The sequence below is a fragment of the Bemisia tabaci genome, chromosome 1 (assembly GCF_918797505.1).
Source record: "Bemisia tabaci chromosome 1, PGI_BMITA_v3".
NCBI lineage: Eukaryota > Metazoa > Arthropoda > Insecta > Hemiptera > Aleyrodidae > Bemisia > Bemisia tabaci.
This window is the reverse complement of record NC_092793.1, coordinates 2,771,945-2,787,342: the sequence shown is the minus strand read 5'-3', so window position 1 is coordinate 2,787,342 and position 15,398 is coordinate 2,771,945. Positions and strand designations below refer to the sequence as shown.

The window sequence follows — 15,398 nt, the reverse complement described above, 5'->3', positions numbered from 1 at the left end:
GAATTCGGGACCTGGAAAATGCTTGTAAGTGGCGCCAGCTCACCCGCTTACATTACGACTCTATGTACTCTATGGGATACTAGGGGGCTACGCCCCCTGGCCGCTACGCGGCCCAACCCCCCGAAGGCGCTCCGCGCCATCAATGGGCCGCTTCGCGGCCCTATTTTTACCCTCCTATCAGTGTTAGTTTTATTTTTCCTCTAAAAAATTTCGATATGAGGTATACTTTAATTATGAACTTTACTTAAAATTACTTTAAAATTTAAAGGACGCGTTTTGGAATGACTGCTTGATGAAATATTGCAGGAAAACAATGAACATTGATAGTTAGGTAATAATTAAGATTCAATGAGTCGGGGATCGAACCCACTCTGATACATAGTGGACGCATTCGACGTCTTAAACGACTCGGCCACCGCTCGTCGTGACGCCGACGGCGCGAATCTTGTGTAGATAAGTGTACAGCTGATGCGCAGGCTACACAGCTACTGCGCAACCTCCTCGACCACTGCGCATCCTCCCGCGCATAGCGGTAGCAGTACCGGAGCATTCTGTAAACTCACTCACTTTTATAACGTGATTTTAAAAAAACCTGGGTCCTTTTTCCAAAATCTGATTACAGCGGGCTCATCTAGGGCCTATTACCATTTACCTGTCGATTTACCCAAAAAACATGGAAATCGGCCCGGTAGAACGCTCAAACGAACTATGACAAAAAGTATAAATTTACATTGTTTAAATGGGAGAATTCGCAACTTTACCACGTAATATAAAAAAACCTGGGCCATATTTTGAAAATCTGAAAAGAGTTGGCTTATCTAGAGACAATTGTCCGTCGATAGCCGCAAAAATCATGAAAATCGGCCCGTTAGAACGCTGGAACTAAGCGTTACCAGTTTCGCAAAATTAGGAGGTCTTGGAGCTTATAGTATAGATACTTGGTTTCTAAATTGGATAATTATTGGAGGAACAACCTGATGCACAACAAAATAACCTAATCTGCTAAAATACATGTGTTTAAATAGGAAATGCCGCCAGATGACGTCATGAGGCGGCACATTCTCTCACTTTTAAATCTATTTTTCTCCAATTTCCCATGTCAGAAAAAAATTATGAAAAATACTGCGAACTCAGCTCATTAAGCACTCTCAGATGAAGCAATAACATATTTGTGTGTGCAAATTCTCCATTTAACTGAATAATTTTACCTTATTTTTATACTTATGGGATTAGGAGGGGGAGGGGGTGTTGACAAGTACAATATTATACATATGTACGATCATAATTTTGTGCGCACACACACATGACTCTAACATACATTTTTAGGACAGAGAAAACACAGGCATGAAAGTCGTGTAGGGCGTTTTCCTCGGACTCCCATTTTAGAATTGAGCTTATTTTTTTTTTGGATATTTTGGGCAATTGTGCTCTCTGGTGTTTTTACATAATGGGCAGTTAAATAGCAGATGTTGTACGTTTTCTGGAGCACGCGTGTTGCAAAGGGTACACTGTTCTCGGTGGTGTTAATTATGTATGACGTTTGGTTTAGGCTGCATGAGCTTCAGATAGATGGACCGCGTTAAACAGAAAGGAACCAAGCCACATCAGCTAGTGCCAAAAATGGGGCAATTTAATTTTTTACATGAAAATGGTTGTGCGGATTTTCGTGCGAATTTCAGTGGAAATTCTCCATGGTGCGAAGCAAATTCCTTAACATTTTCAAAGAAATCCGAACAAACGCTCTCTCGTGAAAAATTCAATTGCCCAGTTGAACTTGACAACAGCTGATGTGGCTTGGTTCCTTTCTGTTAAACTCGGTCCAGATATTGTGCCGAAAATTTGACAACGTCTGAGGGCTCACACGGCGATATTCCTTATCGACGGTGAAACTACCAAACCACGTATCTCGTTTGCGGTGTTTAAAAATCTACGCTCGCATTTTATTTTTTTGAAGTAGACCAAATCAATATCATTCCTTGAAATTTTCACAGAATTTTCTCCGCACGAAGAGGAAAAATCACAGAAATTTTCAAGACTGGACGTTAAGTAGTTTTTCATTTAAAAAATGAAGTATGACAGGAAGTCTGCGACGTCGCAAACCGAGATACGTGGTTTGGTAGTTTCACCGTCGTTATGCAGTAGGGCAGCATGAATGAATACGTCCGTTTATCCCTGATAAAGAGGCAGCTACGGCTGTAGATATAGATGTATGAATGTATGATCGGAGGTGTATGAGCGTTATGAATTGCTGCGGGAGTCCGGGGCCAGGCGGGTCCGGGCTCCGGGGTTCGGATCAGCGAAGCATGTCTCCGTGGCCGGAACTCGGCCGCAGCGTACAGTGGCCTGGCCTCTGGGAGGCCTCCTGTAGGCCGTGACGCGTCGCAGCGCGGCCTAGCATAACGCCATTGACGCTCCCGTGCGTCACCAGCCCGCTCCGAGCTTACCGGGACGAGCTTTCAACCTTCGCTCATGGATTCCACCCGCCGATGGAAAATTTCATGACATTAATTCGCGTGAAATTTTTTCAAACTTTAGGGGACATATTCAGGAGGCCAAGAAACGGCTGGAAACTGTGGTTTTCCATTTGAACATGTTTCATCCCAAGCCTAAAACATCCACGCGTTGCATATCGACGGTGAAACTACCAAACCACGTATCTCGGTTTGCGACGTCGCAGACTTCCTGTCATACTTCATTTTTTAAATGAAAAACTACTTGACATCCGGTCTTGAAAATGTCTGTGATTTTGCCTCTTTGTGCGGAGAAAATTCCGTGAAAATTTCAAGGAATGATATTGATTTGGTCTACTTCAAAAAAATAAAATGTGAGCGTAGATTTTTAAACACCGCAAACGAGATACGTGGTTTGGTAGTTTCACCGTCGATATGTTTTCGTTTGGTTTGGAGGTAAGGTTGGGGTTAAGTTCCTGTTTAAACTCCCTTTAGTGCTCCTTTCATGTATCGCACCTCCCTTTGACAAATTTTTTACGGGCATGAAATTAAATTATTTGCGTTGCAATTATTGACACACTTGGTTCGTATATGCAACCTATTTCTCAAGTTTATCTTCGATTTTTTATCGCTGAATGGCAAGACAATAGCTTCTTCTAGCGGCTTAACAACGGTGGACGAGAGGTGTTGTCAAGTTGACTTAAAATGAGTTTCCGCGATTATTCTCACCGTCATCCTCATCGCATTATGAATGCGAACGTTGGCCAAAATTCGTCAAGCAACTGAGTTCAGTCCTTGACTTACAATGGACCACTAGACAAGGTACGAATTTCAGCATTCTGATACACGTGTCTTCACCAAAATTTCACGTAAAACACGATGCGCACAACAAAAATTACCGAAATCAACTAATTCCGAAGATATTTAATGATTCTTGGTGCGAGAATTGAAACCACCCGCTCATGAAAACTCAATGCTCTACGTGATTCACATCGCGCGCTAAACGTTATCATGAACGTCTCTGCGATTTAAAAATCTGGCAACCTCTATCTTGACACTTTGGCTCAGCCATAGCAAATTACTTATAATTTGAAAAACACATGGTGGGAAATGAACATTGCTCGATTGAGAAGCTTGCTGAAACCGTTGTAGTGCGCGATTAGACTCACGAAGAGCTTTGAGTTTCTTGTGAGCGGGCAGTTCAAATTCCTCGTAACCAATGTGAAATTAAAATATTATTATCTCCGTTAGGGGTTGATTCCAGTAATTTTCGTTGCGCGAATCGTGTTCTACGTGAAATTCTGGTTAAGACACATGTATCAGAATGCTTAAATTCGTCCCTTGTCTACTGGTCCATTAGTAGAGCGATTTCACCTAAGTTGAGTTGCAGCCCTGCCGATCTGGTCGAAAATATTCACCCAATCCACCCCCGGAAATTCGGCTATCCTATACACGTTTGCACCGGAAGCTCCACTCATGGCTATAGTTTGTCGCTTGCTCAATACATTTACATTTATTTACAGGTGCTTTAACAATACATGGGTAATTAACACCTTAGAATATAGAGACCAATAGAAATGTGCACAAAATTAAAAAAAAAAAAGTGTATATTTTCTTCGGAAAATACACTAAAAGACACGGAGAGAATAAATTAAACTTGAGATTAGGTTTTTTTTTTAAAAAAGGGAGAGACTTGAAGAAAAAATTTCGAAAACATGGATCAATGTTGAAGAAACGATGGCGTGCATTGCCAGGGTTGCACAGAAATTTCAAAGGGTACTCCCGGAATAAATTTAGGTTCCTCCATATCAGGTTTTCGCAGAATTTTGCCCAACATATGGGACGCATTTCTATCAAACGAAACTATGTGCATTAAGACATGAGCCCTGTGACCCATAATAATAAATGCATTATGGGGCTCACGTCATAATGCACCTAATTTCGTTTGGCAGAAATACGTCCATATAAAGTAACGCGGTCGACAGTTTCGTCCCCCTAAAATAGGAACCGCATTTTTTACCTTGCAAAAAAAGCCTCGGTCGCGTGGTCGGGAAGTTTCAGCAACCCTGCGGACTGATTATTGAAATTGATAGACAAAGCGATAGAAAAGAAGACATAGGAAGTATGGAACGATCCCACTGGTTGCAACTGGTGGTTCTTACGGACGGAGAGGGAAAATGATGGACTAACTGTCGGATCTCTTGCCGTTCGTTAGTCCATTACATACCTCGTTTGTCCATTGCAACCAACCGCTTCCACCAATAGGATCCGTCCATATCCCTTTTCTCTTCTTCGTCTATAGCTTTGTCTATCAATTTCAATAATCGGCCCGCTGAACACTACCGCGGTGGATGACGTCATACGCCGTTCTTTATTTCTTTCTCTTTTTAGAAAACCCGTGTCTCCGTAAATATTTGCCGCATTGAAAGTGTTTGAACAGATCTCATTACTTTTTGCTCATCTATGATGCGAGATCATCAAAACATGATTCTGTGACTATAACAATCATCCCGTTTCAAGGTAATTTTAAAATCCGGGCTCATTCGGCAACGCGAGAAAATCACAGCGACCGGCCGGGAGTAACGCCCGTCCGCCCGACTAATAACGCCGTGCACCACCACCACCACCACCACTACCGCCGCCGCCGCACCGCGCGTTTCAATGCCACGGGTTCACGGCGGCGGCGGCGGCGGCGGCGTTGCGCGCGTGCGGAAATTGCGAAACGGCAGCGAAGCCAGAACACGGGATCCAGCGTTTCGTAAAGCCGCGGCTTTGCATACAGTGAGCGAATGCAGATTTGTGGGCAGAGCACCGAGGCAGGATGCAGGACGAATAAAACAACACCGCGGATTCCTACGCACCTCATGTCGCTCTCTCTCTACAAGTATGATATAATGTTGTTATATGGGTCACTTGGCTCCAATACACGCATGAGGTTGAGTACCTTCATAGGGAGAGTATGGACAAATGGAAAATTTGGAGGTTAGCTTTGATCAGGTCGTGTAGCTTGGGGCCCAAAAAGGGCTGCCAACCTATGAACTCGAAGTATCCAGTCGTGCTAATTTTGACATTTTAACTATTTAGACTGATCAAAAATTATAAAAGCACGTATAAAACTTTGATTTGGCTTTCATTTTCTCAGTTTCAAAGTTTTAACCCTGAAAGACTCATGTTTGTAGTGCGCTGTCGACCATATTGAGTAATCTTCCAAATGCATAGGTTGGCAGCTCTCGACTTTTCTAGTGGTTTTCGTTTTTCACGTGCCCTGAGAGCTACATAAATCAGGTTGTCCATACTCTCCCTATGAAGGTACTCTAGCAGAGGGCAGATCCACACCCTTTGAACGGGGGATGGAAGGGGGTCTGGGAGGGCCCCTCCCGGACAGTTTTCGAGATTTAAAAGCATCTAATATGCAGTTTTAGTCAATTTTTTCAATAATGCAAATGTTGCACGTGTGTGGAATTTGCGATTTGACCATGGATTCTTATGTAAAAGTTCGCGAGAAACACGATGGTGCCACTGGTTTGCTCTGAAATCATCTCCCAAGCTTAAAAAAAGCTCTCAAAGTGAGGCCAAAATGGAGAGGATATCCCACCCTACCCTGAGAGTCTACCTCTACATCAAAACAAACTCTCCATGCAAAGATAGGGAGCAAATACATTAGCAGGGTTGCCGTGTTTTCAGTTTTGGAGTCCCCAAATAAAGTGGCAGCCCTGTCAATGCATTAATTTGCTCCCTATTTTTGCATGGAGAGTTTGTTTGCAAAGAGAACAAAAGAAGGATCTACAACGCGATTGTCAAGAGCATAGTAACCTACGGGTGTGAAGTATGACCGATGAAACAGCTGACCCGGGAGGTTTTAGAGGCAACAGAGATGGACTTCTGGCGTAGATCCGCTGGTATTTCCAGAAAGGATCGCGTCAGGAATGAGACGGTACGGGAGATCATGGATGCCAAACAGACCATCGTGCATGACATCATGACAAAACAACTCATTTGGTATGGTCATGTCCAGAGAATGGCAGGAGACAGGTTGCCGAAGAAGGTCCTTGACTGGGTTCCTCCTGGGAGAAGACGCAGAGGGCGCCCAATGAAAGGTTGGAGGGAAGGGATTGAAGCGGAATGTTAAGGTGCTCAATCCCCCAAGATTTGTGGTTTGAAAGAGAGCAGTGGAGGTTAGGAGTCGTAGAGCGCGAGGCAGTGCTGTAAAGCGACTTATATGTATGTATGAGTTTGTTTTGATGTAGAGGTAGACTCTCAGGGTAGGGTGGGATATCCTCCCCATTTTGGCCTCACTTTGAGAGCTTTTTTGGAGCTTGGGAGATGATTTCAGAGAAAACCAGTGGCACCATCGTGTTTCTCGTGAACTTTTACATGAGAATCAATGGTCAAATCGCAAATCCCTCACACATGCAACATCTCCAGCTATCTGAACATCTATCCAACATTTGAGCTATTTCCTCTGTTTCTTCCTTTTACCTTCGTCCATTTTTTTGAGCGAAGGGGGGCACATGTTTCCTCCCCCCTCCCCCCCAATCCGCCGATGCATACCCGACTTTTTTCCAAGTGCCTGTCAATTGGACGTATTTACGCTAAAAGGAACGAGGGACGGGTATAGGAAAGACGGAGTGCGCTCGTTACTCGAGGGCCGTAAAAATGGATGGGAATTATAAAGCTCCAGTGACGGGAGCGACAACAAGGACCTAATTTTCCAATTTTTTTTTAAAGGAAGCGCAAATCACCCACGTTTACATTACTTCTTATGCAGCTCAAACGAACACACTTCATTTTCCCCGTAGTTCCGAGTACCAGAAATACGTCCAAATATGCATTACAGACAAAAGAGAGGAGCAATCATGTTTCGGAGGGCTGAAAACATGGTTCCTTGTTTGCATACTCCGAAGGAATAACCCTACTGAGTTGGGTTCAAACCCCAGATGCAACTATTTGAACTCCGCGGTGGGCCGGGTTGCATACGCTATATTTCGCGGGCGAAATTTGAGATCTGCCCGCGGTCTACGCACGCTCGCCATACACGGCTTTCGCGAGAGGGCACAGATACGATCGAAGCGTTCCTCCGGCGTATGCAACTCGGCCCACCGCTTACTTAGAATACTGCCGTGCTAAGGAAGAACGCCGTATGAGCCTCCAGGCGTTGCCAAATTTCTCCTGGTACATCGCTAATTTTCAGAAATTTTTTTTGAATATTTTCCTACCAATTTCTTGGATAATTTTTTTCGCAATTTGATCCAAAACTTCTAAAAATTTCAAGGAAAAATATTCATAATTTTCCTCAAAAATTAACATTTTATCGTAGGAAATTTGGCGACTCTCGAATGTTCATACGGCGTTCTTCCTCAGCACGACAAAATAGCTGCATGCTGTGCCAAAACCCAATTTTGTAATTCATCCTCCGTTTTACATTCAAGGTATTGTTCAAAAGTCGAGTCAGTCCGTCAGGAAGCATCTCAGTTTGATGTATCGAATGGATCGTATTCGATACATCAAACAAGTGAGATTCTGTCGATATCGATTGGTTCAACATGTTATCATAGCCTCAAAAGTCATTCGCTTATTCTGAGGGAACGGGTCTCTTGTTAAAGATTTTTGAAGCTTATGAGTACCAAATGGCGATGAAAAGTGAAATTGATAGGCATTTTCTCATTTTCAGCTTTTCCTTCTTAAGTCCTAAAATTTTTGTTTGAGGTTATGTTCTATTGTTTTAAACAGAGACAAGAGACCCTCCACTGGCCTCCTAGCGACAGGTGGAAGCTTTTACTTTCGGGGTTTCAACAATTCCTTATGGACAATTATGAGCGAGCAACAGTCATCACCCTATTTTCGGCTGTTGACTTACCTACATGGTCGATGATGAGCTTCGGATGACGTCATAAGCCAAACAACTTTCCCAAACGTCGGCCATTTTCGGCTTGTTTGCAAAACGAAACTGCCAACACGTTGTTGAACATCAACCATGTAGGTAAGTCAACAGTAGAATGCTGAAGTCCCGAAAGTAAAAGCTTCCACCATGGCCAAGTTACTAGTGGAGGGTCTCTTGTCTCTGGTTTTAAAGCAAACGATACATGGAACCACTATCGAATAGGATCTATGGGATCCATCGACTCGGATCCGGGTGGAGTGTCGCAACTCCGGCGGAAATTGCACTGGACGCATGGCATGGCATGGCATGGCAGCGTTATGGAGACCCAATTTCAGGGAGGTGTGGCGGGGATGGGGAGGGCGGAGGGAAGAAGCACGGCCAAAACTGGTGGTCAATGGAGGCCTGAGTCCGAGATCGGGAAGATGGACCATAACTGTTTTTTTTTTTAATGCCGAGCAGCGGTTGAAATCGTAACAGGACTAACGACCGACCGACCGACGGACGTTCAGCGCGGCCGCTACGTCAGAGTCGTCGGCCGCGACTCTCCCCTCTCCGCAGCATCGAACGGAGCTCAAAGCAACAGCCATCGCTTCAGCTAGAGAACCTTTGTAGAAGAGCACCAGAGACAAGAGACCCTCCACTGGCCTTCTAGCGACAGGTGGAAGCTTTCACTTTCGGGGTTTCAACAATTCCTTATGGACAATTATTAGGGAGCAACAGTCATCACCCTATTTTCGGCTGTTGACTTACCTACATGGTCGATGATGAGCTTCGGGTGACGTCATGAGCCAAACAAGTTTCCTAAACTTCGGCCATTTTCGGCTTGTTTGCGAAACGAAACTGCCAACACGTTGTTAAACATCAACCATGTAGGTAAGTCAACAGTGGAATGCTGAAGTCCCGAAAGTAAAAGCTTCCACCATGACCAAGATACTAGTGGAGGGTCTCTTGTCTCTGAAGAGCACGGATAAGTCTCTAATTTTGAGGTTAGGCCATGGACAGAGTTAAGAAATTTCGTGAAAGATTATAAGAAGAAATTTCATGAGGAAAAAAGAAATTTCATGAAATTTCTTGTGAAATTTCACGAAATTTCATTCAATGAAATTTCTTTCAGCAACTCTGGCTATGGAGCTTTCAGAGCCCATAGGTGCAGCCAAACTATGAATTCAAATCATCCAGAGAGATTTATTTGACAATGGAGAATTTGCAGGCCAATTTTTTATTGCTTCATCTGAAAGTGCCGAATGAGCTGAGTTCGCAGTGCGTATTTTTCATACTTTTTTTCTGACAAGGGAAATTGGAGAAAAATTTAATTAAAAGTGAGAAAATGCCCCGCCTTACGACGTCATCTGGCGGCATTTCCCATTTATTTAAATACATGTACTTTAGCAAATTAGGTTCTTCGTCATATGATCTCCAATAATTGTTCAATTTAGAAACCAAGGATATCCTTGTACTCATTGTCAGTTTTCCTAGTAGTGTCATTTTAAAGATGAAATTTACAACATTTCAGACACCTGCAAATTCTCTATTGTTGCGAACCGTCGTTTGTATAGCACCTGGTGTCTATTGGTACCCTGTCATTCAAATTCCTTGCTTATTCAATACACACTTTCCTTGCTTTTTCCAAACTTGCCCGAAAATTAATATTTTTGGCGATTCTTAAAAATCCTTGCTTTTCTTTACACTCTCCTCACATTTTCCTCACTTCACGCGCATTTATAACTGTATTCGGATTGGGAAAGTGGATCAATGGAGCGACAAAGGAATAACCCAAAGAACACGAGAAATCGAACCGGGAACTCAATAAATAGAAACCGCAAACCCACAAAGCTACTTTTTAGATTTAATCACGAAAATCTCGAATTTCCATACCTTTTAACGGAAAATTCGTACCTTTTTCGTACTTCCATATACCGATCTTCAAAATCCGTGCATCCACACTTTTCCCCGTACAGTAGACACCCTGACGTATTTCTTTTGCAATAAATATGTGCTTAAATTTACTCATTTTTGCGGAAGAACGCCCATTTATGAACATTCTTGTCCATCTTGGTCTGATATTGGAATCTGAAGATTGGCTGTGACATTTTTGTGTTAGACAGTTGGCTGCCCTTTTGGGCTCGAAGAGAACCACATTTGGACGCATTTCTGGCAAACGGAATTGTAAGCATTATGCCGTGAGCCCTGCAATGCATATGTGTATTCTTATGGATCTCAGGGTTCATGTCTTAATGCTCATAGTTTCGTTTAGCAGAAATACGTTCATTTCGACATGTCCGTACTCTCCTGTGTGGCTACTCTTAATTCGAGCAGAATTGCCGCGCCGCGCCGATTCGAAGCAAAGCATCACGTACTTCACCCCATCCAACTTTTCTACTCATGCGTTAAAGTCTCTGAGTCAGCCGAAAAGAGTTCGTGTTCTCCTTCATTTTGTGGATATGCAATTTTACCTACTTGTAAGTCGAAGTAGTTGTATCACCATGTTTTGCCCCATCCAACTTTTCTACTCATGCGTTAAAGTCTCTGAGTCAAACTGCTCAAAAGTTATGACTTTCAACCCTCCTTCTTTGGGGTGGCTACACATAAGGAATTCGACAATCATTGTGCATTCCAGACCATGCCTTTCACTCCCTAAGAAAAGAGGAATTTTACCAGTGGTCCAGTTCCAATAGCAGATGGAAAAACCTCTCATTCGATCACACGGTTATATCACCGCTGGTTTGTTGGAAATGGAGATTTTGCACGCTAATTTTTTATTTCTTCATCTGAAAGTGTTTAAAGAGTTCATTTCACAGTTTTTTTTTATAATTTTTTCTGGTATGAGAAACAGTATAAAAATATATTTAAAAGTGAGAGAATGCATAGCCTAGTGACGTCATCTGGCGGCATTTCCCATTTAAACACATGTATTTTAGCATATTAGATCATTCTGTCTTATCTTCTCCAATAATTGTTCAATTCATGAATCAAGGGTATCCTCGTGTTCAGTTCACTCAGTAGTTTCCACTTAAACACGAAATTCATCAAATTTCAGACACCTGCAAATTCTCAATTCACCTGATCATAAGTAAGAAGACAGTGAGATTCATGAGACGAATGTCCATGTACGCTCAGCGGAACCCAACTCTGCAGAAAAATTCGAATCTATTAAAAATTGGACTTCATTGTGCGATTGGGAACTACAATTTTTGGCTCATCCATAAAAATACTAATGTGGATATGGAAACTAATGGTACATACGTTGTTTCTAGACTGAGCCAGAAATCGTAGCTTCTAATTGTAAAACGTAGTCCAATTAATCACTCTCGGAGTCCTGCAGCGCCCGCCCTGGAGCCTTCTTTATTTTAATTGAAAAAGACAGGAAATGCCATCGAGGGTGCTCCTTAATTACGCACTGTTTAGCCAATGGGCGCACCGTCGCCCGGAGGGCTACCGGACCAGTCTTCAAATCCGAAAGATCGAACTTTTAAAAACCCCTTAAAGAGGATTTAGGTATGACAATGTGTAATCAGTCGGAGAAATTCATATTTTAAAGAGCCAAATAAAGTCATCTAGTATATTTATTAGACATAATTTTAAAAAAAAAATATGCATATATTTTGCCCTTCGAGCTAGCATAGTGACCCTTAAGTATTGACCAAGCTGGGAAAAATGGCCTCTGTTGGCGTTGGCCTTATTGGTAAGATTCTAACACTAACTGGACCTTGGCAGTTGGAGCACTGGATAGAGCTGCTTCAATTGGGAAAAGCCAACAATCACGTAAAAGTATTTTTGCTTCGAGTAGGTCTGACGAAACCGAAAGTAAGCAAACGTCCAGATATTGAACAATGCTGAGATAATGACTTCACATTAAAGAGTTTCCCCTCCCCCTCGGCAGAAAATGAAACCATCACCTCTTGAAGCATGTTTAAAATGAAACTTCCCGAGAAATCTTTTTCAAACCCCTGAGGCTAGAACCGAGAGGAATCTGATTGTGAAAATATACCACGCTTGAATCCACCAGAAAGGGTTGAGGTAACAATTCACGTTCAGATTACTGCTGTGTATCAAAGAGTCATTTGCGCTATACAGAAACTCGTGTTTCAGTGGTTTTAGCTTCTAATTCGCAAAAAATAATCATATCTGTTGAACCGATATTTTATTATTCTGGCGTTTGGACATGAATCTGTCCAAACGCCTAATTCCCACGTCCAATGACGGTCAGTTGCGCTAATCCCAAAATCGTTATTTGATGGTTAAGGTGATTCGTCAAGCTCAAGTGACGTGCTCGAACTGGCATGCGATATATTGCATCGATTAGGTCAAAAATCTCGGCAGATTTTGAATTTTTTGCAAAAAAAAAAAAAAAGGACGATAGCCCCTGCGCATGAGCCTAAAGAATCACCCTAAACCCAAATACCGGCAAAATTCAGAGAAATAAAAGCAGAATAGTGTTTGGAAAAAACCTCGCATTCGATACAGAAATCGATAGCTGAATCGAATGCGAGGTTTTTTTCCAAACACTATTCTGCTTTCATTTCTCTGAATTTTGCCCATTTTTCGGTTTCGAATGATTCTTTAGGCTCATGCGCAGGGGCTGTCGTACTTTTTTTTTGTTAAAAATTCGAAATCTGCCGAGATTTTTTACCTAATCAATGCGATAAATCGCATGCCAGCTCGACCACGCCACTGAGCTTGACGAATCACCTTCAGGATTAACAATAGGCAAAAAATAATAAGATCTGTCCAAACGCAAAATGTCTACGTCCAAGATTAAGATAGATGTTATCCACTGAAAAACACATGGTGCATGACGTCATCCACCACCGTATTGCATACCATGGTTTCATCCACCTTGGTTTTATAAGTATTTCACATCGAGCAACCAGAGCAAAGGTGGAAGAAATCACGGTATGCGATACGGCGGTGGATGACGTCATGTGCCGTGTCTTTCTATGAAAGATATCTCCGTTTATATAGGACGTAAAGACTTGACGTCGGAATAAATCTTATTATTTTAGGGTAATTTGTCAGCTTAAACCACCAAAACACGACTATATATGACTGGCGCAACTCACCCACTATTTTCTTAAGGCAACCGTTGCTATTGACGCTCTAATATTAATCCTCCTGATGTTTCGTCGTTATTCTTGACCGTAGAACTTACGGTCTTTACGGTCAAATTGAATTCATGATTTTTTAAATATGTATGATAAATGAGTTAAAAATAGAAAAAAAAATAATTAAAATTCAACTTACTCTGGTTACGATAACCATTTTGAGACTGGGAAATCAGGTCAGCGCTACCGCGCATAGCAGCTCATCACTACCTGCTGACAAACAAACAGAACACAATTAGTTTTTATACCCGAAGGAGAAAAGGGGAACAGATGCGTAGAGCTGCAGCTAATGAACCTGCGGTGAGACTTCCCTTTTTTCGGGACTCTTCTCAATGGCAACAGGTGGATAGTACTAAAATGCATTTGACCGGAAGAATGCGGGATTCATTTACCTCCCCTCCTCCTCCTCGAAGAAAAAAAGATGAAGTTGCATACTAGTTCCAAGCAACACTATTATTGATATGTAGCTGGTTGGATCTTTCCAGTGGCTTGGCGTGCATTGCGATACATCGATTGATCTGTCATATAAACCTAAGGAAAAGGATCGATAAACAGGGTGTTCGCAGCGAACACCTTAATAATCGATTCTTTACCATAGCTTCAAATGGAGAAATATCGATAATCGATCATTCACGCCTCGCCACTGCTCTCAAGTATGGCGAGGGTAGTTTTTTTTTATCATATAAGGGAGGAGAAAAACCATATGTCAGCTTGGGAAAGACAGATACGTGATAATACTTTTAAAATAAGAGGGTAAGATAATGATCGAGAGTCAACATTAGAGAGGACCACTTAAAAATGTGTGCGTGGTGCGAAAAAAAACATGACCTTGAAAAGAACCTTGGGGCTGTTTTTTACTTGAACGAAAAACATAAGTGAATTCTATGCCAGTGCCCATGCGTAAAATATTTTTGGGATACTTTAATTAATAGAAGCGATGTGGCGGATAACAAGGGCGGAGTTTAACAGAAAGGAACCAAATCACGATAAAATTGATCGGAGAAAAAGGGGTTCAAAGCCAGTGGCGATGGTTGCGATTTATCGATTGATCTGCTATTTAGACCTATGGAAAACGATCGATAAATAGGGCTTTCGATTAATGACCTCAATAATCGATTCTTCACCATAGTTTCAAAGGGGGAAACATCGATAAACGATCATTGAAGCCTCGTCACTGTTCAAAGCTTTATTTCTCCATAAGACTCAATGTTATATAGATAAAGTCTATTTTCACATTAAGAATACTTTTTCTCAATTTAGAATTTTAGAGAGGAGAAAACGTACGGCTACTTAAGATCAAAACTATACTACTGACTCAACCCCTCCCCCTTGGAGAAAAGAGGTGGCCCAGTTTCTTTCTGTTTAATTCAGTCCACAGAATATGCATTGATCCATGAGGTCGTTTGAAGATTCTGAGCTTGGGCACCAACCTTACACATTTATTTTAAGCACGAAAAAGGGCGATGAAACTTTCGCCGAAATCGTGCGAGTCATGGATTAATGGCAACCGTATGAAATGCTCAACCAATAAACCATTTTACAATGAATAGTTAAACATTAATGGTTTGTCATACTTATCTTAATTTTACATGCATTGACAGGTAATGATTATCTTGTAGAAGTGATGTAACCTCCTAAATGTTAAGGCTAAGTATTCTGATAAATATTCAAATCTCATATTCTGCCCTAACGATGGCGGTTCTCCCGAACGGCTTGCTCCGTGCCTTGTTTGAGGACCCAGGCCCGCCACAAAGGGGGGGGGGGGATACTGGGTACCTGGTAACGGGCCCGTGTTACCCGTGAAAAACCACTACGAATTCACACGAAACCCTTGTTTCGTAAGAAAATGTGAAAAATTTACCCTAAAAATTTCGCAAAAGGTGAATAGATTTTCAGAAACACGATGGGGTACTGTAGAATTCTTTCTTAATTTTCAAAGAAGTATACTTCTTGGCAAATTTCTAT

General features: G+C 42.1%; 1 protein-coding gene across 1 annotated transcript in view; it reads right to left on the bottom strand.

The window, feature by feature from the left end:
* ck (unconventional myosin-VIIa ck) overlaps positions 1–13,669 on the bottom strand; it is a 94,781-nt gene extending 81,112 nt beyond the window's left edge. The window contains exon 1 of the mRNA XM_072301140.1: positions 13,573–13,669. Coding sequence (XP_072157241.1) covers positions 13,573–13,590 — 18 coding nt within the window. The 5' untranslated portion in view covers positions 13,591–13,669. The remainder of the gene's footprint in view (positions 1–13,572) is intronic.
* Positions 13,670–15,398: the final 1,729 nt, after the last annotated feature.